The following is a 27,631-nucleotide window of genomic DNA, read 5'->3' on the forward strand; positions in this document are numbered from 1 at the left end:
TGACTTATGGAATCAGAATTTAAAAAAAAGATCTCCTGGGTCACAGCTGACCAAACTTCGCTAAGAGTCCTTCTAGGAACTTAAACACTTCAATAACCTCAATCATATGCTTTTTTTAACACTACAGGTTAAAGATTTCTGTGATGGGAAAAACCCACCTAAACCCAAGCTGAAGAAACAACTTCTCAAATATGGGATGGAATACCAGATGCATCCAAACAGACAAGGGAAAAAATGCCAGTAGTCAAAATAGTAGTAACAAGCAATTGGCACCAGGGCCTGCATTCTCAAATTTTCATTTATAAAACAAACACAACACTGGGATGAACAATAAGCCCCCGAACAAACATAAACACACAAAAATTGCACTAAACTGGATCAACCTGATAAAGTTGATCCCTCAGAACAAAATTAGCTCATAAGGTAAAAGTTAAAATGGTCTTTCACAAATCTCTAAAGAATTAAGGCAAATCAATTTTATTGTGAGGTTATTTTCAACACATACTATGTACCTAGATCTGGGATTTGTCTTATAAACTTAATAATTTTATGAACACAGTGGATATCAAATCATACCAAAGGCCTCTTCAGGATCAGAAGCAGCCAACCAACAGTAACACCACCATACAAACAGAAAGAAGCTAGAGAATTTGTCAATTTTGTAATTCCTCCCTTGGATAAGTCTCTCTATCCTAATCAGGAAGTTAAGTAGAATTAACTACTTCTAGAGGGCTGGGCAGAAAGGCCTCTGAAAACATGCAGAAAAACTGCATGTGACAAGCACAAACAAGCATATGACAATCCAAAGACAGAATCAGTGGGATTAACTAGCCTAAAGCACCACTGCAAGGCAGAGACCACAAGGGTCAATAGTGTCCCCATTGGATCTGCCCAAACCAGAATGTGATGAGCCCAAGAGCTTGGCTCACCATTCTTACCCACCCTTAACAGAAGAGCTCAAAGACAAAGAACCAGAACAAATTATGTGTAAAGATGATTTACGGGATGCCTGGGTGGCTCAGCAGTTGAGTGCCTGCCTTCAGCCCAGGGCGTGATCCCAGTTCCATGATCAAGTCCCATATCGGGCTCCCTGCAAGGAGCCTGCCTCTCCCTCTGCCCATGTCTATGCCTCTCTTTCTCTCTGTCTCTCATGAATAAATAAAAATAAAATCTTTTAAAAAAAAAGATGATTTAAAAATGTGTGTTAAGATAAATAAAAGTAATCTAGAAAGATTCTTCCTAATTCACCACAGTTTTCTTTCAATAAAAGCCTTTCTTTTTTTTTTTTTTTTTTTTTTTAATAAAAGCCTTTCTAAAGTGGCAGCTGCTATCTGAATCTATTAAGGAGAAAACTAACATGCTTACACTTTACACAAAAGATCTAAATAAAATCTAAAACACTTCCCAAGAGAAGAGAAATAGTAAGTATGACTGGGAAAGGAGGATTTAGGAACAGTCTAAAAGGCAAGCAGGCTTTTACAAAATCCTTGAATTACTAGGATCTGTTGTCTTAGTCCTGCCTAAAACTTCGTCTTGTCTAAGAAAACGGTAACATAAACCTTGTCGTTGAGATTAGTGATTACATGCAAGAATTAGGCAAATGAGTACTGTGTTCTAAACAGTCAATTATATTTACATATAGAAAATGCTGTCAACAGGCAAGAAATGAAATATAAGTACATCGTCCAGGTAGCAGAAATTAGCCCTGTATATAGTTTATAATAATTGTTGGTAAACATTTCTACAAATTCCTTCTATCTCAACCAAAATTACAATATGTAACAGTTTTGTTTTTAAACTCTGCAGGGCCACACCTGTAAGTATAATTACAATAATCTGTTATAACACAGATTATTATAAGCTGTGTGGGCCTCTGGAGTAAAGAGGTCTGTTTGCTCCTACACAGTAAACTACTCCTAGGAACTCCTACTTTCTACCTCCCACTCTCCTAATCCGGGAAGAATCAGATGTTGTCAGGGGAAACCAGAAAGCAGAGAAGCAAGCTTGTTAAATCAGTAACCTTAACAATATACATAATTTAAAGTCAAGAGGCTCTGTTCTGAGGTCTGCAACACAGGGACTCTCCAATCTCAAAGCCCTGGTGGAATAATGGCTGCCATTTCCTTGTGATTCAGAGATCTTAAACTTATTTGCAAGTTCAGAGCTGTGTTTTGGTCCAACGGCATGAATTTTGAAAGATTTACCTGATTGCAGCGTTTTGTGTCAGATCTCGTAACATGGGGACAGGAGAACATACTATTCTAAAGAGAAAGAAGAGAGTAAGTTGTAACCTTTTGGATAAGTGGAATTAAAATGTTGCTTTAGGAAAGAGAAATCATTAAAATGTACCAACAAAAATCACATAACCAATTATATCTTTAAAAAAAGATCCTGTCTTAAAAAAAAAAAAATCCTGTTCCTTGTTAACAAGGAATAACAGAAAACTATTATTGGCAAATAGCTCATGTCAGAATTTGTAAAGGATACAAACAAACCAAAAAGGTGCCCAGGGGGAACAAATAACAGAAGAATAAAACAGGTACTTTTTATAAATGAGGAAAATCAAATGGTCAATAAATATACCATATGGCATTCAATTTCACTAGTAATCAGAGAAATGCAACTGAAAGCCACGAGGTGCCAATAAACACCCATAAAATTGACAAAAATTAAGGTCATGACAATTCCAAGGGGTTGCAAGAATGTAGAGCAACAAGATCTCTCACAAACTGCCAGAGAAATTACAAAATAGCGTCACTGCTTTGGAAAACCACCCAATATGATCTAGAAAAGAGAAGATACAATTGACTAGCAATTCCCAAACTCTGATCTCAGAACCCATTTAAAATAGTCCTAAAAAGCAAGGACCTCAAAGAGCTCCTGGTTACACCGGTTATGTCTATCAATATTTACTTACTAAAAATTAAAACTAAGAAATTTCTGAAATACTAATTTAAAGATAACAATAATAAACCTATGACATGTTAACATTAAATAACATTTTTAATGAAAAGCTTTTACAAAGCAAAAAAAGAGAGAAGTGTCATTGTCTTACATTTTTGAAAATTTCTTTAATATCTGGCTTAATATCTATCTTAATAGCTGGATTCTCTTATCTGCTTCTGATTCAATCTCTTGAGATAGCTATCACACTACATTCAGCTTCTGGATAACTCCACTGTACACTCAAGAGAGAAAGAGAATGAGAAAAGCAAATAATATAATAGCATCTTAGTATTATTATGAAAATAGTTTTGACCTCATGGATCTCCTGTAAGGGCTTTAGGGACCCCCAGGGCCCCCTGTATATACAGGGGCTGAAGAGCTAGGCTCTGACCCCAAGTCTTTTTTATAGTCCAGCAGGTTGTTTTGTTTTCTCACTATTACCAGAAAATAAAACATTTAGGCAACCAGGAAAAAATGCTAGCTAAACTTCCTCCCAACCACCCCAATGTGCATAAATGAATGCTTACTGATCTGGAAGAACAGCTTCTTCATCCAACGAAAACTTCCCTTGAATCCCATGACATAGTTCAGGTGGTACATCCACTGGCTGCAGAAAAATGCATTCCTTATCGTATACCCAAAAGAATGGAAAGCAGGAACTCACATATATACCTATACACCAATGCTCAAAGTAGCATAATTCTTAAAAGCCAGGAGGAGGAAACAACCCAGGTTTCCATCAAGAGATGAATGGATAAAGAAAAGGCCATAAAAGGAATGACGTCCTGATGCATGCTAAAACATGGATAAACCTTGAAAACCTTATGCTAAGTAAAATACATCAGACGTAAGAGGACAAATACTATAGGATTTCACTTACAAAGAACAAGTAATTCATACAGACAGAAAGTGGAAGACAGATTACCAGAAGTAAGGGGAAAGAAGAATGGAGATGTGTTAAGGGATATCCAGTTTCTGTTTGAGAAGTAGTAAGTTCTGAAAGTGGATAGCAGTGATGGCTACACAACCCTGTACATAGACCTAATGACACAAAATTTTATACTTTTTAAATGATTTTTAAAGATTAAAACAGTGTATCTGTTTCTATTTTATCAAAACTTAACCAATGTATTTCTGATGAATTAACCAAGTAATCACACTAAAAGCACTTCATTATGGAAAAAGAGATCATACCTCTGTGGAACCTGTCTGGTAGAGTTCTAAAATGAAGTCGTGAAGTGGGTGATGTTTCCCCACAAATAAGACGTCACCTCCAAGACTGTTTCTTTTAGCTGGGGGGAAATAAGGAAAGAATAAAGATCAAACAATTATATCTCCAAGAGCAACTTTTATGAGAATAAAATAAGAAACATCTAAATTTTAAAAACTTAAATATAAGGTTTATAAAAATAATTTAAAAGTAACAGACCTAAATGTGAGGCCTCCATAGAAGAAAATCAAGTTTGACAATAAGGTCTCAAAGATCAATATCTATCAGAAAAAACTGTCACTAAAAAGATATCTGAATATATATAGTATTATAAGATAAGGGAAAAAGTAATTTATAGAACTATATAACCATTTCCTGAGAAAACCCAAACTAATTATACGATCTGATAATAAAGACTATTCAAGGATGGCTGACAGAGAAATTACTTCTATACAGGCTTATTATACTGGTGTTTATATATATGTCCAATGTTTATAATATGAAGGATGGGCTTTCTCTCCAACTCAAGTTTATAAATTTTCAATTGGCTTGTGAGGCCAATAGGGATACTTCTTCTTGTCTAATTAGGTTTCTGGGAAGACTTCATTCAAGTCCTCAACAGTCATCTGATCAAATGGAATTATGTTCTTCATCTTCTCCAGCTGTTTTTCATATTCTTTAATCCTGGCCTTTGAGAGAGACAAAAACTCAGCACAGCTTTTCACATCTTCTTTTTCTTCAGCATCCACCTAGACAGTGTATTTATCCTCTGCCACAGGAACCTTCAGGGCATTAAACTTCTTCTCAAAGTCAAGCCAGCCTTTGCCAGATTGGCTTACTGTAGTAAGCTCAGTCAATAGCAGGTGGTTTCTCAGGAAGAGTAGCCAACCTGGAGGTAAGCATCTCATTCCAGGATTTCAGGGAGTTGGCAATGGCCTTCTGGCTTCGGGGTATGATCTCCCCAAAAGCTACCCAGTCAATGGTTTTTAGAGCAAGTTTTCGTCCAGCCATCTTGAGATCCTTCACCAGCCCCGGTGGCCCACCTTTACTGTATTTTAAATGCCACTTTTTGTACAAAATAACATTCAGGTTAGCAATCTATGAGTGAATGCCTTTGTTTCAACATAACTTTTTAAACAAAGTTATTGTTATTTAGAAGAGATGAAGGGAAGAAGGGAGATGAAGGAAAATAATACACTCCCAGCATGGAAAAATATTTCCGTGTGTGCAGGTCATATAAGAATCAAAAAGTTAAGGGGCACCTGAGTGGCTCAGTTAGTTAAATGGCTGACTCTAGATTTTGGCGCAGGTCTCAAGGGTTCTGGGACTGAGCCCCATGTCAGGCTCTGGCGCAGGTCTCAGGGTTCTGGGACTGAGCCCCATGTCAGGCTCTGTGCTCAGGGTGGAGTCTGGTTGAGGATTCTCTTTCTCCCTCCTCCCCTTGCTCCCCTCATATATGCTTGCGCTTTCTCTCGAAAAGAAGTAAATCTTTAAAAAATAATAAAATAAAATAAAAAAGAATCAAAGTCAAAGGACATTCTTGAAGTCTTTTTTTTTTTTTTTTTTTAAAGTAGGCCCCATGCCCAACATGGAGCCCAATAAGGGACTTGAACTCATGATGATGAGACCAAGAGTCAGATACTTAACAGACTGAGCCATCCAGGCACCCCTTGAAGTGTTTTTTTTGTTTGTTTGTTTGTTTTTTATGATTTTATGTATATATTTGAGAAAGAGAAAGACTGAGAGAGGGAGAAGCAGGCTGTCTTCTCAGCAAGGAGCCCGGTGCAGGACTCGATCCCAGGACACCAGGATCATGCCCCAAGCCAAAGGCAGACGCTCAACCACTGAGCCACCCAGGTGTTCCGTATGGATAATACATTTTAGATGCAAATTTGACTTGGTTTTTAAAGAAGTAATAACCTATGGTTTATGCCCCTTGTGTGAAATTTAACAAACGGAAAGTGTCTAATTCCATAGGGAAGTGTAAAGTCGTATAATACAGACTCAACGTTGAGACCAAGTGGTAGTTCTTACTCTCTTCTGGAGTGAGGTCTGGGTACACCTCTTCTAGAGCAGCTCGCAGCCTTCGCTCATCCACAAAAGGCAACAGAGCAACACCTGGGAAAGAAATGCACACCAACACTCAACTATTAGGATAACCCAAATTCCACTTATTATTGGTCCAAATAAACATTTCCAGTAGAATATCCCTGTTGATGTAAAAACACTTTGGAATTGAACCTATTTATTCAAATCTCAGATGCAAATACTTTCTGTATGGTCAGAAAAAAGTTTTATATATCTTCCATCCTTAAAATGGCACATATGAAAAAAACTATGTTTTGCATGATGATAAAATTTTTAAATTAAATGAACAAGTGGCCCCCTGGACACCAGTCTATGTTCTCATGCCTTACTTAAGAGGATACCCTTAGGCAAGCCAGTTAATGTGGCAAGAGCTTGAGTTTGTCCTTTCATCTTTCTAGGACTTCAACTAAAATATTCAGAAAGTCCTTTCATTGTGAATAAACACATGAAATGTCTTCCAACTCTAAAACCGCATAGTATTGTTAACATTTTAAAACCTAATAACTGATTTAGATACAAAACGTTTTTTATAGACTGACTTATAAAACTTTGGGGCAGTGGGCAGAATTGCAGTTGTTCGTATTCAGGCTGAAAACCGTCCTGTAGAATGTGCTGGAATTAATAAGGTAATTGTTTTATTTCAACCTCCATCCATAATTTTCAAAGCAGCACACCAGTAATATAGTATCTATTATCAGAAAAATATACAAAGTTATTGAACCATATGTATATGTTATGCCACATATAGTCTTTAAAACAAAATAAAAAATGTAAAATAGCAAAGAGAAATGCTAAATAGAGCTAAATAATTTTGAAACTATTGTCAGTCAAAACTGCCATACTTGTGAGTGTTCTCTTTAAAATCCTGAGAAATTAAAGGTTCCCAAAGTTGTCATTAATTATTTAGCTACCATATTTTCAAAGTTTAGCAACACAATTTCATTACCTAGAAGGCAAGTATGTACTTTTTAAAGTTAAAAAGAAACTAAGTTCTAGTGTGAATTTTGAAGGGCCTGAAAAGTGATTTCAGGAATATTAACATCTATAACCTGAGCTGATAGGTGAAATAGCTATTTCATCTACTGGTAAACATTTACATGGGAAAAATGTAGGGAGTTGTTCAAGTTTTGTTTAGTCACACACTTAAGAGCTACACAAATTATCAGAAAAACTCTTCTACAATATCAACTCCAAAAGCCAGCTCCAACTGGTAAGCAATTTGCAGTGCTAATGACAGCAATAAGGTTACTAAACAACAAATCAGCCCTACCGGCCAGGAAAGAAATGCCTTATACTCATATGTGATACAGTTAGCGCATGAGTGAGCTGATAGTAAAGACATTAGCAGCCAATTTCTCCTGAGTACTTATTTATTATGTTACATTCATTCACTCATTTAATCCTGTGTCATTTGCAACACAAGTAACCCAAGTAGTGGTAACACTTAGGTAAACATAGTGGTCACACTCTCTGGGTTCAGATCTTAGTTCTGCCACCGTGTCAAATGACTTAAAATTCTCTGTTCATATATAAAATACATACCATTTGAAATGAGTATGCTATATTCCTCTTATGCATGTTATATAAATATTATAAAAACACAACAATGCAAGTGTTCAATAAATATTGAAAAAATACCCAGATATATTTTATCTTCTATCATTTTAAGATACATTCAACTTAGGTAAGAACTTAAGCATTACATTACTTTCAATAAGTTTAAAAAAAAAAAAACATATAGAGGAGTAACTCTAACCCCTCAGACTACTAAATTTTACCTCAAAAAAGTTGTGTTCTTGCTACAGTCTAATAAATAAAAATACTTACATAAAATATAAAAACATTAAAGGTCTGAGCTTCAATTCATCCTAAACTTCATTTGGAATCTCAAGGGACCCCAACTAGCCAAAACAACCCGCAAGAAAAAAAATAAATTTGGAGGACTCTTATCACTTGACTGTAAAACTTACTAAAGCTACAGTTAAAACAGTTTGGTACTGACATAAAGACAGGCATATTGGGCAATGGAATATAGAGTCCATAAATAAGCCCTCAGATACACAGTCAAATGACTCTTAATAAGGGTGCCAAGAACAATTCAATGGGGAAAGAACAGTCTTTTCAATAAATGGTGCTGGGAAAATGGATATTCATACCAAAAGAATGAAGCTGGAACCTAACCTCATATGCCCTATACAAAAATTTAATTAAATTAAAATGGACCAAAGACCTAAATGTTAAGAGCTAAAACTATAAAACTCTTAAAAGAAAACAGAGAGGAAGCTTCATAACACTGGATTTGGCAATGACTTCCTGCATATGACACCAAAAACACATGCAATGACAGAATAGTCCAACAAAAATTGAACTTCCATCATAATTAAAAATTTATGTGCATCAAAGGACACTATCATACAAAATAGAAAGACAATCACAAAATGGAAGAAAATAAACCCAACTCAAAAATAGGCAAAAAATTTGAATAGACATTTCGCCAAAATTAGAAATAGCCAATAAGCACATGAAAAAATGCTTAACATCACCAATCATTGAGGAAATACAAATCAAAAGCACAGTGAGATATTGCTTCATACCCATTAGGATGGCTACTATCAAAAAGCAGGAAATAGGCACATATAAATGAAAAAAATATTACACGCTTATGAATTGGAAGACTACTGTTAAAATGTCCATACTATCCTAAGCAATCTATAGATAGATTCAATGCAATCCCTATCAAAATACCTTACTGGCATTTTCCACACAACTAGAACAAGGAATTCTAAAATTGGAATTTTTGTGGTATGGAACCACAAAAGACACCAAATACCCACGGCAATCTTGAGAAAGAACAAAGTGGAAGGTATCCCACTCCCTGATTTCAAACCATACTATAAATAACTATGGTACAAACAAAAGAGTATGGTACTGACATGAAAACAGACATATAGATCAATGAATAAAACAACCCAGAAAAAACTCACATAGGGTCAGTTAATCTATGACAAAGGAGGAAAGAAAATGCAAAGGGAAAAGACAGTCTTTTCAATAAATGGTGTGGAGAAAACCAGAAAGCTACATTTAGGAGAGTAAAACCAGACCCTAGACCATCTTCTTGCACCATATAAACAAACTCAAAATGAATTAAAGACTTGAATGTAAGACCTGAAACTATAAAACTACTAGAAGAAGCTACAGGCAGTAAGCTCTTTGACATCAGCCTCAGCAGTATCTTTTTGGATTAGTCTCTTCAGGCAAGGGCAACAAAAGCTAAAATAAACAAAAGGGACTATATCAGACTAAAAAACTTTTGTTTAGCAAAAGAAACATCAACAAAATGAAAAGGCAACCTACTGAGTGGGAGATATTAGCATATCATACATTCAATAAGGGGTTGATATTCCAAATATGTAAAGAATTTACATAACTTAATATAAAAAAATCCAATTAAAAAACAGGCAGAGGATTTGTACAAACATTTTTCAAAAGAAGACATATATATAGCCAAGAGACACATGAAAAGGTGCTCAACATCAATAATTATCAGGGAAATGCAAATCAAAATCACAATGAGTTATCACCTCACATCTTTAAGATTGGCTATTATCAAAAAGACAAAAACAAACAAGTGTTTGTGAGGATGTGGTGCAAGGGGAACCTTCATACCCAATGGTGCAGCCACGATGGGATACAGTATGGAGGTTCTCAAAATGTTAAAAATAGCAATACCATACAATACAGCAATTCCACTTCTGGGTATTTATCCAAAGAAACAGAAACACCAATCTGAAGAGATAAATAAATACACCCTTATGTTCCCTGCAGCATTACTTACAATAGCCAAGATACAGAACCAATCCAAGTGTCCATCGACAAATGGATAAAGATATGGTGTACATCTACAATGAAATACTATTCAGCCATAATAAAAGAACAAAGCTTACCATTTCCAATATCAATGAATTTACAGGGTATTATACTAAGCAAAACAAGTCCTGACAGACAAAGACAAATACCATGATTTCACTTATATCTGGAATCTAAAAAAACAAATGAACAAACAAAATAAAACAGGAACAGATTCACAGATTCAGGAAACAAACTGTTGGTTACCAGATGGGGGGAAGAGGTTGAGGAGACAGGTAAACTAGGTGAAGGAGATTGAGAGATACAAACTTCTAGTTATATAATAAGTCCATCAGGAGGATGTAATATACAGTGTAGGCAATATAGCCAAAAATATTATATAGTAACTTTGTATGGTAATAGATGGTAATTAAGACTTATCACAGGGATCATTTCATAACCTATAAAAATATCAAATCACCATGATGTACACCTGAAATAGGATATTGTATGTCAATTATACTTCAACTAAAAATACATAAAAGCCATTTACTGAATAAAAAAAGAAAATAACATGTTGGCAAGGATGTGAAGAAACTAATGAATGTGCATTGATTGCCTCACTTTTCCTCTGGATGATTTATACTACAATGATATTTACAGAAAGCAAGACATCTGCATGTTTATATATTTACTCATTTATTTAATACTTACAAAAATATACTTGATTATGTACTTCTATTTTTACTTTACTGCTTCTTAGCCTCCTCTCCCTCTAATCAAAATATCCTCCACAAAGCACCTTAAAAACAATCTAAGACTTTAATCCATTCACATATAACAAACTATGACCACAGAGCACAACACCTGCTAACCTCAATCGGGACTGCATTTCCCATTATTATTCCATTAAGTAATATGAAATTTCTTTTACTACATAAACCAAAAGTCAACCCTAAATTTCATAAAGTGATTTTCAATTTGCAGATTATTATTTATCCCTCCCTGCCTCACAATTCTCTGAGTCATGTTACTGGTCATTTGCACCACAAGAACTAACCAAGGAAAAGGTAAAAACATGGTTTTATCAAATGTGATTATCTTAGAAAAATATACAGTGGAAGAAAAGGTTAAAGTGATTTGCTGAAAGGAGCTTTAGCATGAAACAACAGTTGACATACTGTGTGCGAGATTTCTTTATTGTGTTTTATATTCAGTCATCATCACACATTTGCTGAGTGGTAAACAGCACATTAAAATTAGTACTGATTTAAAATTGACATTCTTACAAAAGCGGTAAACAGAAGGAATGAGAAAATAACAGCTGAATAAATAAATAAGAAATAAGCTTTAATGATTCCTGTCAAGTATTTAAAACTAAATTTCTAATACATTTTTCATTTTCAAATTCCCATGGAGTATAAGTGAACCTCCACATTATGCAATCATGTTTCTGTATTTCTCAGCAACCATACAAGGTGTCAATGAGTTACTAACTGGAAGGAGCAAGCCCAAGACTCATTAATTAATCACAAAAGAGACAAAAGACAGAATAATCAATCTATTTCAACCCAATTTACTATTCATCAGAATGTTACTATAAAATTATTAATTAATGTCAGGATGGATAGAAAAAAAATCAAATTTTGACATGTAATTCCTAAAATATTTATCTTTTACAGAAATTCTTTCATTCCATAAATCATGTTTGCTTACAGTTTACCAAAAAGAGGAAATTATTTTAAACAAAAAGTAATAATGTCTAAATTTTACCTTGCCATGCATATTTCTTCCCATTCAAATCAATAGCAAAATCTTCAGGGTAGAAGTCAATTATACTAGAATCCTGTATCAGGGAGAAAAGTAAACATTCAAAACAAAAGTCACACATGTCTGAGTTTTAAAGAATTTGATGTATCTTTCATTCATGTCATCAGGCCTGATGAGAAAATAAGGTTTTATTCCTTTAAAAAAATGTTGTTATCAGGTCATTAATCCCAGTAGTAAAACAAAATTAATTTTATTTTTTAAAAAATGGGGGAGGGGAGGCATTATTAGAAGGAATTTTAGAACTGACAACTGTGTACCCTAGACAATCAATGCAGAATTTACAGATTCTAATAATTCTTACTTCCTGCCTGGATCTCCCCCCTTTCTTTGTGGCACACAAAACAACCAGAGAGATGATTTTAGGTAGGTCAGTCTGAACTCAGGTAGCCACCACACATGGCTAGAACAAATAAAAATAATGATTTACAGACAGGCTGAGAACAAAGTAACTGTTCTAAGAATTCTCCCAAACATAAATTAATTTTATTTACTGGATAGGATTCTGACAGCCAAGTGAAAGGTGGGGTGGGGGGAATATACAGAAGAATTCAATACTTTTACTCTGGTTTTGGACTTCACTAGTTTAACTATGAGATGCAAAAGCAACTGACTAATCTTAGTGAAATGTATGACCAAAACCCAGTTACCACTACACTCAAAATACTAAGACACTAACGGGATCACTCATGAGCTTCCGCCATGATGGAGGTAGAAAGTTACCACTCGCAGCTGGAAAAACTCCCATAAGTTGTTCCAATGGTTTAAACTGCAAGAAAGAAAAAAAAAAAAGCTTAAGATGCAATTTTTATCTAAGTCAAAATTCTATGAATTTTATGACTACATAATTAAGCTTACTGGTTTGGTGCCCTTCTCAAAATCAGATGGCATATCTGCAATACCTTCAAAGTCTGAAGCAAATGGTGCATAATGGAATGGGTAATACCACTTCCAGGAAGCACAGCCCTACAATCATTAGAAACAAACAAACAACAAAAATAAAAATCTATGTTCAAGATGGACACTAAGGCAAACAAAAATTAGAATTTTAGTCTACAATATTCCACTTATAAAACACATGATTTTCAGTGTATATTCCAGATTATTTTTCCCATGAGTCTTAACAGTTGTTTTAACTGAACTTTTACTTTATATAAGATTTAAAGTATTTAAAAACTATTGCAAAGAGTCTTTAATAATCAGTAATTAATACCAAACTCTATTTACAAACACAATTTGGTGAAGTTTTTTACCCTTAAAATGTGCTTGGTTAACATTTCTTTCCTGCCATCATCAAAATAAGAGCAGTGGTAGCTGGTACTTAATTAGCATACAGATGGGTAAGGGACATCACTGAACAGTGACTAAATAAAACTGCCGAAGTTTCATTTTACAATTCCCTATTTTCACTGTGACAACTTTCTCTTTATAATAAAAATATTTAAGTAAACCCATAAAAAGAAAACAGTAAGTTTTACTGATAGGAAAGAGAAGTCCTCCTGATATGTGTTTTGATTCTATGCCTAGTGAATTAAAATCCTGACAAAAGTAAAACATGAATTTATAATTACATAGTTGATAATGATTAAATTACACTTTCCACTTAATGACAAACATCATCCTTCCCCAGATCACAACAGATTTAACTTGCCTTGTTATGAGAAGGAAACCAGATATTAATTACTAGTGTTACAATCCCCTATATGTCTACCTATCTCTCACAATCTTACATCTCGATGATCAAAAGCTTTAAATCAGATATGGATTACACCAATTAGAATGCACTTCATGTAATATCACTACATTACATGGAGGAAATAGTATCATTTAAATGCTTTTCAAATTCTTACTAGTATTTTCTAGGCTTTGTCCTTTCTTTGTTCAGTCATTTAGTGATATTACTTATTTTTTACTTCCAATTCAAAAACCACTATACTTTTAATTATGTTAAAGACCAAGTATACTCAACTACACTACTTGATGCTGAATGCACAACAAAAATTATCTTTGTTTATCTATTAACACTTGAGAAGCTTCAAAGGCTTTACAAACAAATATTATTTAAGGTAATGAATTTCTACGCAGGAAGCTTTAAAAATATGAGTCTGGATTTAATTTCATAATATAATTCAATAATACACACAGAAATTATGATCTTCCTAGAATGATTAGCTTGGTTTAGAGGAAAATATTCTTTGTACCTGGTAATAGTATCGAAGGACCCAGCAGAGCCCCTCAACATAAGACTGTACAACCTTACGACGGAATTTCTCATCAGCTGCATCAACATCAAATTTGTTCTTGTAGTACCGCTGCTTCCAACCAGCTTCCCATAGCCTAAAACCCAGGCAAAGCCAGTTAACATTGAATTAATACTTTCCATAACTGTCCACTGGCTTATCACCCAAATCATTTTATGTTTAATATCCAGGTGAAATGTGAATGAGTCAAACAGTAATGCTAACACAGCTTCATTTAATTATTTCTAAAAAGCCCACTTTCACAGGATTATCAACTTAAAAGACAGTTAAACATCAAAAACCTAAACACTGATTCTATTAAGACCACTAGAAAAGTACATTTCAGAAAAAGAGAAAATAACTGTTTATTAAAAAGTAGATACATTTGTGTGCTTTTTTTTTTTTGGCTCATTATTTTAATACTGTTTTACACAGTTTTTGATTGTGGACCAATTCTGAAACTGTAAGATTCAAATACTGAAGATATTTTATGTAAGTTCCCCTCAGTTTGTTAAAATACATTTAAGCTAAACAAAGGAGTCAATTACTTTTCAAAAAGATTTGCACGGGTAATTTTTTAAAAGGTAAAAAATGGTTTGTAAAAGAATAATCTAGGAACCAGGCAGAAAATTATGTTTATACCTACTCTCCCCATCCTTGGGCCTTATCGCTCTTTTAGCTAAGAGTTGCTGGCTGGTTTAAGGGAAGAAAATATACACACATGTGTGTTCTGGTAGAATTTAAAAACGGGTTAATTCACTAAATTATCATTAATCATTGAAAATACATGTGAAGAACCACTTTCTTAAAAAAATTTTTTTAAGTACTCATTTTTCATTCTCCTAAGATTTAAACATTTTATTTAAAGAACACAAAGAAGCCAAAGAACACTAAAAACAAACAAACAAAACAAAACAACAACAAAAAAAACACCTCAGGACAGATCAAGAACATCAAGATGATTCTCATTAAGGACTGTTTTCTACCATGTGCCACATTTTACAAATTAATCGCACTCATGTTCCAGAATACACCACACTAATTTTAATTCTCTCCCCCCTGCCCCAAGGATTCATAGAACATCAATTAGGAGAAATATCCTCTGTGATGTGGATTTTAAGTGCTTTACAGAAAATAAGGAAATACATATCAAGAGTCCCAAGCATTTCTTGACAGAAGCATTTCCACCTTGACTATTCTCAGCACTGAGATTAACAATAAAGTACTAAAAAATCAAGTTAACTATTAAACTGCTATTGATCAAGATGGTTATACAATAAAACAACATACTCTAAAAGGAAAATCCAGAGTTGCAGAAACAGAGGATCAGGTAAATGTTCAATCACAAGTCACCATAGATCTCAGAATCTGACATTAAAGGACGTTAGGAAAATACAGAACCATACATGACACTTGAGAAGTTTCTCATCATAAATGTAAACATACCATCCATGTCCTATAAAAGAAGCAGTTGTGGACCACTATTGTTTAACTTTGTAATATATCATTTTGCTAAATTCTTAATGAGTTACAATTATTAAGATTTGTTGGCCTTTTGCACTCAGGACCCAGGGTTCAAATCTGGATTTAATTAGATGAGAGGCTATTAATCTTACATAACGATCTCAAATTTCTGGATAAAGAATCAAAGTTTCCTACCACAAATTTTAAGTATACGGCTAAAGGGAAACTTCTCAGTCTTAAAATATAATTGTACTTAAGCAAGTTTATGGCTTACAAAAATATACATATTTATCTCTTAACTGAATGACTTCTGCATATTTCATTTGAGGAAGAACCTCTCCAATTGAGAAGATTAAAGCAAACTACATTAAGTATCCAAGTGTAACTGAACTTTCTGTGTTAAGCAGCTTAAAAATTTAATCTCAAAACAGTAACATTCAGATCACATAGTCAGAGCTAAACACCTCATGTCTAGCCGATCTAGTGCGTGGTCTCAGAGGGAAAAGTGGCTTGGAGGACAAAAACCTGTACGCATACTAATCTAGATGCTTAGATTTAACAGCTATAGCTTACACATCTCACTGGAATTTACTGACTATTCTAACTCTCCACATTAATTACTGGTGGATAAAAAGATCACAGGCAAGCATCTGAAGGCACCGCTGCTCTAAGCTAAATAGCATTAATTAGGCAGCATGTATTCCAGCAATTTGATAACAGTGTTACCAAAAAATGGTTTCACCTGACGTTATCCTCTGGCTCAGGTTCACTGTCACTGTCTTCTGCTTTTCGCTTAATTCCTCCTATTGGAGATGGGGAGCCATCAGAAGTGAAACTTGTATTAGGAGATATTGAAGGACTCTGCAAACAATTATGACATTATAGAGGAAGGATTTAATTATTCATTTCATATAAGAAGTTACATCCAACTGCTATTACAATCATGCTTCATGATAATACAACTTTTACAGCTATTAAATAGATATGGCAAATATATTTAGAAAATACAAAGACTGAAAAAAAATACAAAGACTGATCTTGGCCTACTCTACTTCCTCAAAAAAAAAAGAATATAAAAAAAGATTCCTATGCTTAAACTCAAAAAAGAATCTGAACATTAGAATAAAAATTACTTCAGAAGAAAAAAAATTTAATTTTATATATTTTTAAAAATTAAAGGACTTGAATTATTTTTTTCCTTTGGTGGTTTCCTCATGTTATGAATTCATGATCACTTCCTACCAATCAAGTAGCAAAGTTCTAAGGGGGAAAATATAAATACATCAAGTAGCAATACACAAAATAGTCAATGCAGGGGAGAATGAAGTTAAATGGTGAAGGCTCAACCTCACACAACTATCAGAAAAATAATATTTTAATAAGACTCTGCCAGATAACTAAATTATTTTATAATGTTTTAAAATTCAAGGTACAAGTAAAAATCCATTTGTAACAAATGCAGACTTCTTAAAGACTTGGATATCACTTAAAATTCACTATTATCTTCCCTTTGTACCTAATTCAATGAACACAGTGACCATCCTAAAGAATTTTAATATTTAATTAAAAAATTGAAATCCTCTGCAACTTTAGTTTTATGTTAAATGACCAAAAACACAGTGGCAAAAAGGTTTTCATGGTAAAGTTTTCTTCTGTTATTCACAGTATATGATCTATTGCAAGTAAACTGAATTATTTTTAAATTGAGAGCTTAGGAGGCTATTTTAATGATACTGTAACTAAAACCTTAATATGCATGTAGTTTTTACCACAGGCCAAAAAAAGTTATAACAAAGTAAAATTGTATTTCTCATAGAGTTTATAACTTTCTTTAAAAAAAAGTCTAATTATAAAAAAAAAAAGTCTAATTTCCATTTTATTCATGATACCATATGGCCAATACTGTTTAAAAAAACCAAAATGTTAACAATAATTCAGGAAGGCATTGTTGTACTTGAAAATGAGATGGATATTTTTTAGTTAGAGTTTGAAATTCCAACTTCAACCATTACTGGTTGATGGCCTTGGGTAATTAATGTAACTTCTGTCAGCCTCAACTTGAGATGGGATAACATTCTCTTTGTCAGTTACTGTGAGGATTAAATGAAACGACATGTATGAAGGATCAACAGCAAGCTGCCGGTGTGGCATATGGTAGCTCACCTTTCAGTAAGTCATCACTGTTATTTTTTAAACCCAACATTAAATTCATTTGAATTAAATTATGAGAATGATACTCCTATCAATCATCTAAGTACAGAGAAGTTGGGTAAAAAGCAAACTTTTCCAAATTGACAAAAAAGATACAAACTACATCTGATAAAAATAATATACCTGCAAGGAAAAACAAAAAGTGGTTTGTTTTTCTGATACTATATATCTCTGCCACTCTTCTCTGCTCTCTACCAACAATAAGTCTTTCCTGAACATACCAGATTCATACCAATTGATTCAAATTCCTTTTTAAAAAGCTCTTTTTACAATCACATTTTATGCAATGGCCACAGATACAGTCAGATATTTCAGAACGCAAAAGTTAAAAACACATATTTATAAAGAACAGAAGCCAGTTAGTAAAACACTAACAATGTGGACCATCAGGCAGACACTACTCAACACTAATATGCCCAACAGCTCAAACAAACAAACCAAACAGCAAAAAAAAATCTTAACTTTAAAGGCTCCCTCTAAATGAACAGGTAATTAGGCTTTGTGATTTTCCTTAAATTCACAACATTCCAGATGAAAATCCCTCTATGCAGAGTCCAACAGAAACAACTGTGTGATGGGGAATTAAGATAGGATTGAGAAAGCAACCTAATCATCAATCTCCCTACTCCTACTCCCATGGCAGACATTATTACTGAACAGTGGGACTAGTCTAGTCCTGTGGAGCCTCAATATAATATTGGAATCTTTGTCACTGCAATTATAGCTGGCAAAGTTTAAACCTCCCTGCCTTCCTAGGATTAAGAAATAGCATTCTTTCACAGACATGGTGTTTGACAATACAAGTTACTCTGTTCCATCCACTCTGTGGGGAAGGCAGTCCCTTCAATCTTAAATGAGGGACATCAGCCTTTTCTGTTCTATTCAAGCATCTCACTGCAATCCCTTGACTGACCCTCCATATCCCACTGTTAATGGTGTAAGGCATAAGATAAGAACACAAAAATTGAACAGAACAAAAACAAAACCCAGACTGCTTCTCCTAGGAGATGCAAATTCTTATGAGTTCTCAAATTCCATATCTAAGGTCCTAAAACTTCAAGATGGGAATTTGCAGGAATATAAATCAGTCTCCTGATATGGCAAAAATTCCACATACAGCGTTGCCTTGTAATAAAGGATTTGAGCATCAATAGGGTAACTTTTAGAATAATGAAATATTAAAACTTATACAATTTCCTTGAATATATCAAAACAAAAATTTACACGATATCAAACTTACAAAATATATGTCCTCTCTACAACACACACTCTCTAATGCCTACCAGCCTGAAATAAGCAATAGCTTTGATTATTTGCTGTATATCAATTCATGGTCTGTTCCCTCACGCCTGCTGCTGCCCTGCCATGTGCTCTGTGCTCATGGTGTGTTGCGACTACAATAAGAAGCTACTGGACAGAGTACAGCCTAGCTGGCAGAGATGACCTGCTTCTTTAGACTGAATCACCAAGTTCAAACAAGGAGGGACACTAGGTGGTAAATCTATTCAGTTCCTGAGTTTCTAAATACAGAGCAACCAGAATTTGCATAGCAAGAGTGACCTTAAAATATGTACTCAGATCTATTCCATGCCTGATGTGGAGAGCAAGAGTTCAGGCAGTGAGAAGTAACCTGCTTTGACAGACTGAGGAACATAAATAATAAAATGTCCAAGGCAGATCCCTGGATAAAGGGGAAAACCCACCTTCCACTCTTACCTCCAGCTATGAGACACTCCCATGTCCCCATCATGCTGCTAGCACCCAGTTCCTTTAGGGAAAGGAGGTAGTACTGAGGCTCATTTGCATTACAGAAACACTGCAGCCACTTAGCTATCTATATTTACATGCATTTTCTTTTCTTTCATATCATTTAGATATTTACATAATGATAATCATGGATTCAACAGAGTTAAAGATATCTCAAAGGAAAAGAAATTGAGAGAAACTACAAAACAACTCAAGGCTAAGTAACAAAATTCACACCCAACTGCAAGAGACCTCTGATAGTCACTTTTCAATGGTACATAAAAGTCAGTCACTTACAGAGTTATTCTGCATCCTCATTTCATAGGCTGCTTGTCTCGGATTACTGGCTACTTGAGAACCTGGAGAATTTCTTGAACCCAAGGCATGAGGAGTTAATATTCCACCAGGAGAGAAAGCTGGTTGATCTCTCTAACATAAATGGAAAGAAATGTAGAAATTAAAATTAAATCACAATACAGTTAGAGGACAGGAGGAAAAGAAAGCAATGGAAGAGAGTCCCCACTGTAAGCATTTAAGGGAGGAACTGAATTTCTGTTGGCATTTACAGGACTGTCCACAATTTGAATTGATGGTAACACCCTGTAAACAATATTCTGTAGTATTTAATAATAATAGTTTTTTTGAATAGTTCTAAACATACATATAACATACTATTCTGATACAAAGAATCTATGCAAGCCTGAGTAAACTGTTCCATTATATTTACTGACAATTTCAGAACATATTCAATAAACAGTTTCAGGTGCATAAAAATAATATTAACTATTAAGGTTAAAGAACTAGTCAGGAGTTTGATTTATACTTAGGAAAGTCCACTTTTATTTACCCTTCACCTTGCTAGAATTTAACTTTTTATTTCCAATTAATTAGAGTTCTATTGTAGCTGTAATAGCTATAATAGTTGTAGTTGTGGCTGACTGACAGAACACACTTTTTTACACAGATACTGACTGAAGGAAAATAGGAATACATTAAGGCAGAAAGCAGATACGCCCCTCTCAATCTAAGTGGTTCTGAACCTACCCGTAACAATAAATAACTCTACTTTTCTCTCTTCTACATTTCCCCAACTTGCTCACTTCTAATAAAATATAACAATAAAAAGCGCTCCCTAAATTCTATGAGTTTAAAATCCAGTAAAGAAGACAAGGAAAACAAGGACTAAAGAAGTAACTATAGAGCATTATGCAATGAGGTAAGAAAACAAATATCACAAGTAAGAAGCAGCAGGGTTCAAAGAAAGGACTGCTTATCCTGCACTAGGGCCAAGGCCACAAGGGAGGCCCTGGTGGAAAAGCTAAGTAAGATGTGAGGGAATCATGAGGTCTGAAATCCACTCAGAACTAGCAAATGCAGGCAACACTGTGACTCAGGAGGGACATGGTGCATTTAGAAGACAGCACATAAAAGCTGGGCAGATAGAACTGGACCAGATCAGAGTACACTCCGCATGCCAGGCTGAAACAGAAATGGGCTCTGAGGGGTCTGCAAAGTTGCTGGTCATTTCTGAACAAAGAAAGGAGTTTCAGGAAGATTAATCTGACAAAGATTTAGACAGAATGCAGTAACTTTTAAGAAGACATAAAGGGTAGACTTTTTTTTATTATAAAAACAATATCTGATTATCAGAAAAAAATTCAAATAGCTAACTAAGCACCCCACGCCCATCAAGCACATCCTTTTAGACTCTAGAGTTTAAAAAAAGACTTGAGGGACGCCTAGGTGGCTCAGCGGTTTAGCACCTGCCTTTGTCCCAGGATTGAGTCCAACATCAGGCTCCCTGCATGGAGCCTGCTTCTCCCTCTGCCTGTGTCTCTGCCCCCCCACCCCACCCCCCGCACCATGAATAAATAAATAAAATCTTAAAAAAAAAAAAAAAAAAAAAAAAGACCTGACACTAGCATTCTTTCTCCAGGCAAGAAGGCAGCTGGGTAGACATTATATCCCTAACCAACTCCTAGTGGATAAGGAATAAAGCTACTGAAATTAACATCTTTCTTCCAAATCATAAACTTATGCTATTGCCAATCTTATGAAATTAATTAAAACTCACCTTCATTCTCTTTCTTTTTTCTTTCTGTCGTCTTCTAAAACTGTCCTAAAAGTATAAAATCCACATATTCTGTCAAATAATTACACAAAAATGTCAGAGTTAAACATTACCAGGAATGATTTGAGAAACAATTTAAGTTTTAAAGGAAGACCCCAAAAACCTAGGTCCATAATTAAACTAGGCAATGGACCATGTGTTTAAAGTGCTGTTTATCAGAACTTAAGGTGGATAGAAAGCATTCTAAATATGGAGTTTAGATATAATTGTTCCTCTTAATGTTTTTCAGATCATTTTTGACATCATTTCAGGAAAGAATGCAAGAGTTATGACAAAGACTCTTGGTTTTACCCGGGAGTGAATAGGCTGTCAGTATGGAGAAGATACAAATAAGAAAGAAAATAATTCTTAAGTTTTAGCTGAATACAGTTTAATAACCAAAGTGTCCATTTAAAAAAAATTAACAATTTAAAAATAAGCTTCTGTTACCTAAAAAGAGCTTGTTTGACAGTTTCTAATTCTGTAGCATGCACGGCACAAAGTGGGTAAAGAAAGAAGTGGGGCTCTACGCAAACACTACTAACCCCCAGGTTCCAAAAAGTCAATCTCATGAAAGAAAGGAAGGAAATTCAGATGTCTGCATTGCTCATTCTGAGCCAATTTAATTCACAGGAAAGGGTCAAGTCTGCATTGATTATTCCCCTCCACTCATTTTCAAAATGTAGTCACGGTTTCAATTAAATAGGATTTGGGATTGATCTTGTTTCCCACTGTTTGGCCGTTGAAAGGCCTCCCTGGCCCTAGAAAGCATTCCTTCCATGCCCACGATTCTGTGAGCATCAAGACACTGGAACAACAACTAAGCCCTACAACAGCCCCAAACAGGGGCCAGCAGGTACTGTGACTGCCACCTTACAGCTGTCACTTCTATCCCTTCTAAGTCGGTAATGCCAAATACAAAATAACACCCTTAATAAGATCTAAAATTTATACTTCCTGCCAGAAGAGAAGCTGAATGTTGGATATATGGTAAATGGCTACCTTAAAACCTCCTAAGATATGAAATCCACCACTCTTTAATCAAGCTTTCCTCTCCATCTTTAAGAAATGTTTCTTATCTAGGGTACCAATGAGTTATAGACTGTGAAAGCCATTAGTCAGTTTTCAATCCTTCTCTAGGACTCTTCAGTCTTGAATCATGCTCTTCACTTGGCTTTCAAGCCACTACACTCACCTGGTTCTCTTTTTCCACTGTTGCCGTATGCCTTTGCTCCATGACTCCCCCAACTTCTCAATGATGGTGTTCCTCTGTGCTTAATACTTGGACTTCTCTACTCTCATGAGAGTAATCATCTAGTCTCATGGCTTTAAACACCATCTATATGGTGATGAGTCTCCAGCCAGGACCTCTCTCCATTCAGCATCTCCAATTGGATGTCTCAAACTTAACATGCCCACAATGGAGTCCCCACCCCCAACTTTGCATCTCCAGTCTTATTCATCAGTTGTTCAGACCATTTTTCAACTTCTTAGACAAAAAGCCTTTGAGTCATTCTTGGTATCTTTCCTTCTCTCAACCTAGCATTGAATCCATTATCCAAGTGGTTCAACCATCAAAACATATTCAAAATCCAACTACCTCTTGTCATCCCCACTGTCACCATGCCGGCTTCCTTGGACTGCTGCAAAAGAGCTTCCTAACTGGGATCTCAGCTTCTATCTTTGCCTTCAAACAGTCAACATCCTGGGTACATGCCCTAGAGCCTCTACACTGGCCATTCTCTCTGCCTGAAATGCTCTTCTTGCAAACACCTGCATGGTTTATTTCTCCACATTCTCTAGGTCTTTATCTATTGTCATCTGTTGGTAAGGCCTTCTCTAATCACCTTTTCTAGAACTGCAATGACCCCATCTTCACCTTCCCAGATATTTCCTCACATGCTTTAAATTTCTAACACAGTACACGGTTTACTTTGTTTTTGTGCTTATTGTCCAGTTCTGGAAAAATGTAAGCTCCACAAGGTCAGGAATTTTGTCTGCTTTTTATGGTAAATATCAGTGACACTCAGAATACTATCTGACACATGACAAACAATAAATGTGCGCTAAATAAATGAATATTTGCAAGGTAAAAGGCAAACATCAAAGCTTATAAATTGAAAGCATCACCTTCAACTGCTCAGTTTTAGTAACAAATACCGATGTATTCCTTTTCTAAAAACCGTCTATTTTGTGCTGGTCAAAATTGGTCAAAAGCCAATTTCCAGGAAATTGGACATACATACTTTCCAGGAAAATACACACACTTGGATACTTTTATATTGAATTTCTGAGAGTTCATAAATTTCCACCGATGCCCAACCTTGCTGATGGACATCATACGCCAAGAACACCAAAAAAGATTCAAGAAGAGCTTTATAATGAATGCCCTCTCTGCTAGTCCAGTTAGAAACCATATTACTTAAATCTGAAGCACTTTGGTACCTACCAAATCCAATACATCCTGCTCTAATGCCAAATATCACCAATATTTATTAGTACAGAGTGTCTGCTAAAGCCACATAAAAAAGTTGTTCTAATATAAGGTTTTTGTAACAAGTACATAGTACATACATATAGTTTTTTTCTTAAGCATAACTGGAAGCATGTCAAGTGTAGCCAACTCCACTTCACCTAGAATTGTTGAAGACTTAGTTCAAAATGACTATCCTGGTAGACATTTGATATCCCAAAGTTAGTTCTGTTATTTGAACCTTACACATGAAAAATTCTTGCCACCACTGTGGATTACCAAGTACCAAAGGCTTTGGAAAGAATGCTTATAGGTCATTCACTCTGTTATATAAAATTGTACCAAAACTTCTAAGAAAGAGAGCACACTAGCTATAGTACACAAAGCTGAAGAAAATATAAAAACTTGTCAGATACGATGACTTATTTTATTCTATAAGGAGGTCATGAAGCATTGTAGCGACATTATATATTGCTATTTGCTCAAAATAGGCATATGAATTGTTGTAAGATTAGTTTCTGAAAGGATCTCCTTCAATCTCTAAGAAGCCACTATCTGTAATTTTACTCACTGCTTGCCTCCCTTGACACTCCCCCAAAATCACTCTTCAACCTGCTTTGCCTCCAAGCTGCTGCCCTTCTGCCCTACTGACTCCCCAGAGCCTCTGAACCTCTGGTCACAGACTAGGAGCCTGTCCATCTGGCTCTGACCCCTCAGACAGCACCAATGGCTTCTCCTCTCTTTAGGGATTTCCTCCCATCTCTCTACAACTAGCTCTTTTCTCTCTCCTTAAGTGTCCATGTGTCTCAAGGTTTGTGTTGGAGGCACTTTCGCTCCATACAGCCTCCCAGGGACATTCACAACTTGAAGTACCTCCCTTCTACTAACGGTTCTCAAATCTCCTTTCAAAAGACTTTGCCCTGAGCTTTTACACAAATCCATCTAACTGCTTCATGGACTTTCTCCTCTCCAGTCCTATATGGCCCCTCAAACTTAGTGTCTCCAAAATGAAACTCAGTTTCCACCTTCTCCCCACCCCAACATGCCCTACCTCAAGTGCTTGTTATCTCAGTGAATGGCACTGCCCAAGCCAGAAACCTGGACTTCTCACCTAAGCACTCATCCTATCATATGTAATCAATTTCCAAGTGCTTTTTATTTTTTATTTCTTTCTCTCATATATAAATTTCTTACTCAAAGTTGTAATCCTTTACACCTTGGCTGATGCAATTCAACACTTACCCCCTATACTCTACTACCAGAGTAGGGAGTTCCTAAGTCTTAAACTGTCCTCCAGGACATAAATATTTCCTGTAAAATAGGGCAGCAATGAGTTCAATCCCAACATTCATCTAGCCTTGGCACCCTCATTTCATAGCCTACTGATTAGACAGGTATTTGGATTTTTATCTTAATTAAGATTATGAAGAGAGAAAAAAATTACAATGCAACTCACACAATGTGCAATATACACAGTTCCACACAGCAAGCATCACCTTTAAAAAATAATCAAAGCACTGACCACTCATGATTACATTGGTGTTTGATATACTATAATGATATAACAATGCACTCAGAGAGGTTAAAAGTACAATCAAGGGATCATCACAGCCTATTAGAGACAGGAGCAATTTAGCTACTGCAATAGAAACACTTTACCTCATCATCCTTTCTCTTTTTAAAAATGCTATCCTCAACTTCACCAACTGCTAACATGATCATCTGTACTCTTTGCAGATTGACATAACCACTTTCTGTAAGGTAACCCTGTAAGTGATAAAATACATGTAAAATGATCTTCTTATAAAAGCAAATACTTCTGTTTTGAAATTATTCAAGAGTGAACTTACCCCAGTTTTGTGTACCACATTTTTGTATATGTTAACCAAACGGTCAATTGCACCTTCCCTGCCACCAGGAGACAAACATTACGCATTAGGACCAGTATGCACTGTAAAGGCAAGAAGGCTAAAACACAGGTCTGAAAACCCATACAAACACACATACCTAATTTCTAATGATGGCAGGTGAGGAAGGAAGTCATTTCCCACAAAGAAGCACATGAAGACCCAGTCATCAATACTCCTCTCAACATCGAACGTGAACGGTAGACTGGCCATAGTGAGCTCTCTTTCCAAATACTATAAACCAAAAAGGAATGCTTCCATTAGAGCTATCAAAACCCACCTTGCTTTAGAGCACTGATTCCGATGTTTATTGCTACATACCTCCCGAAGAACATTAAGACGAAGGAAGATAAATTCTCCTTCTGCACAGGGAAGACTATCTGCAAGTTCATCATGCTGCAGGAAAGGGCAGTCAAGATTAAACAAGTCTACTCTAAATCCTGTAACTTTTTCCAACTAAATAAATATCATGGCTTCATCTAAAGCAAGATCCATTTTAATATTACAAGTATTAAAAAAAAAGAACTCATCAAACCATTTTAAAAATAAAAAATTATCCATAATCTCAATCACACCTAGACCAGGTTTCAGCAAATGTTTTTGCAAAAGGCCAGAGAATAAACATTTTAGCCTGTTGGAGACACATACGGTATCTACTGCATATTCTTTCATGTCTCACTTTGTTTTTACAATTCTTTAAAAATATAAATACCATTCTTAGTCATTGGCCAAATCTGGAGGGCTGTAGTTTGCCAACCCCTGACCTACATCCAGTCAATATTAAATTTCATGATACAGACTTCTAGACTCTTCCAACAGTATATTTTTTTTACCTTTTTTTTCCCCCACTCAGCATGTTTTTTAAAGAGGCACCATATTCTTATATCAGATGAAAACCTGTTCAGAGGGGGCTGGATATAATCAAGTGAACCCCAAATATGTAGGAACTAGGAGTAACTTAAAAATATCAAGCAGATTAATATATTTGATTTGCAGTTAAGAAAAATAACCATTTGAAAAAAAATACTTCTACAAACAAAGCATGTGCAAGAGGTATTATTAACTAGGAGACCTAATCCTCATGTAGACATAAGCTATTAGAAAAAGTGGAGAGTAGGAAGACTGAGTGCATGCATGTTTCTGAGTATGTGTTCACTTTAAAGAGCTTTGAATGATACATTCCTATGAGGGGTAACAAAGTAGGTTCTTAAGAATCTAATAAAATACAGTCTTCTCTTTATCCATTCTAAAAATGAAGTAACCTGAATATACTTAATGTCATTGAACTATAACTTAAAAATGATTAAAACAGTATACTGTGTGGTATATATATTTGATTATAACAAGAAATAAAATTTTAAATTTTTATTTTATTTTTTTAAGATTTTATTTATTAGAGAAAGAGAGAGAGAGAGAGAGAGAGAGAGAGGCAGAGACATAGGCAGAGAGAGAAGCAGGCTCCATGCAGGGAGCCTGACATGGGATTTGATCCTGGGTCTCCAGGATCACACCCTAGGCTGAAGGCGGCTCTAAACCACTAAGCCACTGGGGCTGCTCAAAATA

General features: G+C 35.3%; 1 protein-coding gene across 1 annotated transcript in view; it reads right to left on the reverse strand.

Annotated features, from left to right (window-relative positions):
- The window catches only part of XRN2 (5'-3' exoribonuclease 2), an 86,027-nt gene that overhangs the window by 29,073 nt on the left and 29,323 nt on the right, over positions 1-27,631 (reverse strand). Inside the window, exons 10-24 of the mRNA XM_077871976.1 lie at positions 26,390-26,464; positions 26,169-26,302; positions 26,012-26,069; positions 25,821-25,928; positions 21,653-21,697; positions 19,876-20,007; positions 16,364-16,482; positions 14,119-14,254; positions 12,776-12,883; positions 12,597-12,686; positions 11,864-11,936; positions 6,191-6,274; positions 4,141-4,238; positions 3,474-3,553; positions 2,205-2,261 (exon numbers count right to left, since the gene is read on the reverse strand). Coding sequence (XP_077728102.1) covers positions 2,205-2,261; positions 3,474-3,553; positions 4,141-4,238; positions 6,191-6,274; positions 11,864-11,936; positions 12,597-12,686; positions 12,776-12,883; positions 14,119-14,254; positions 16,364-16,482; positions 19,876-20,007; positions 21,653-21,697; positions 25,821-25,928; positions 26,012-26,069; positions 26,169-26,302; positions 26,390-26,464 — 1,397 coding nt within the window. The remainder of the gene's footprint in view (positions 1-2,204; positions 2,262-3,473; positions 3,554-4,140; positions 4,239-6,190; positions 6,275-11,863; positions 11,937-12,596; positions 12,687-12,775; positions 12,884-14,118; positions 14,255-16,363; positions 16,483-19,875; positions 20,008-21,652; positions 21,698-25,820; positions 25,929-26,011; positions 26,070-26,168; positions 26,303-26,389; positions 26,465-27,631) is intronic.

This window comes from Canis aureus, chromosome 26, assembly GCF_053574225.1.
Source record: "Canis aureus isolate CA01 chromosome 26, VMU_Caureus_v.1.0, whole genome shotgun sequence".
In the NCBI taxonomy this organism is placed as follows: Eukaryota; Metazoa; Chordata; class Mammalia; order Carnivora; family Canidae; genus Canis; species Canis aureus.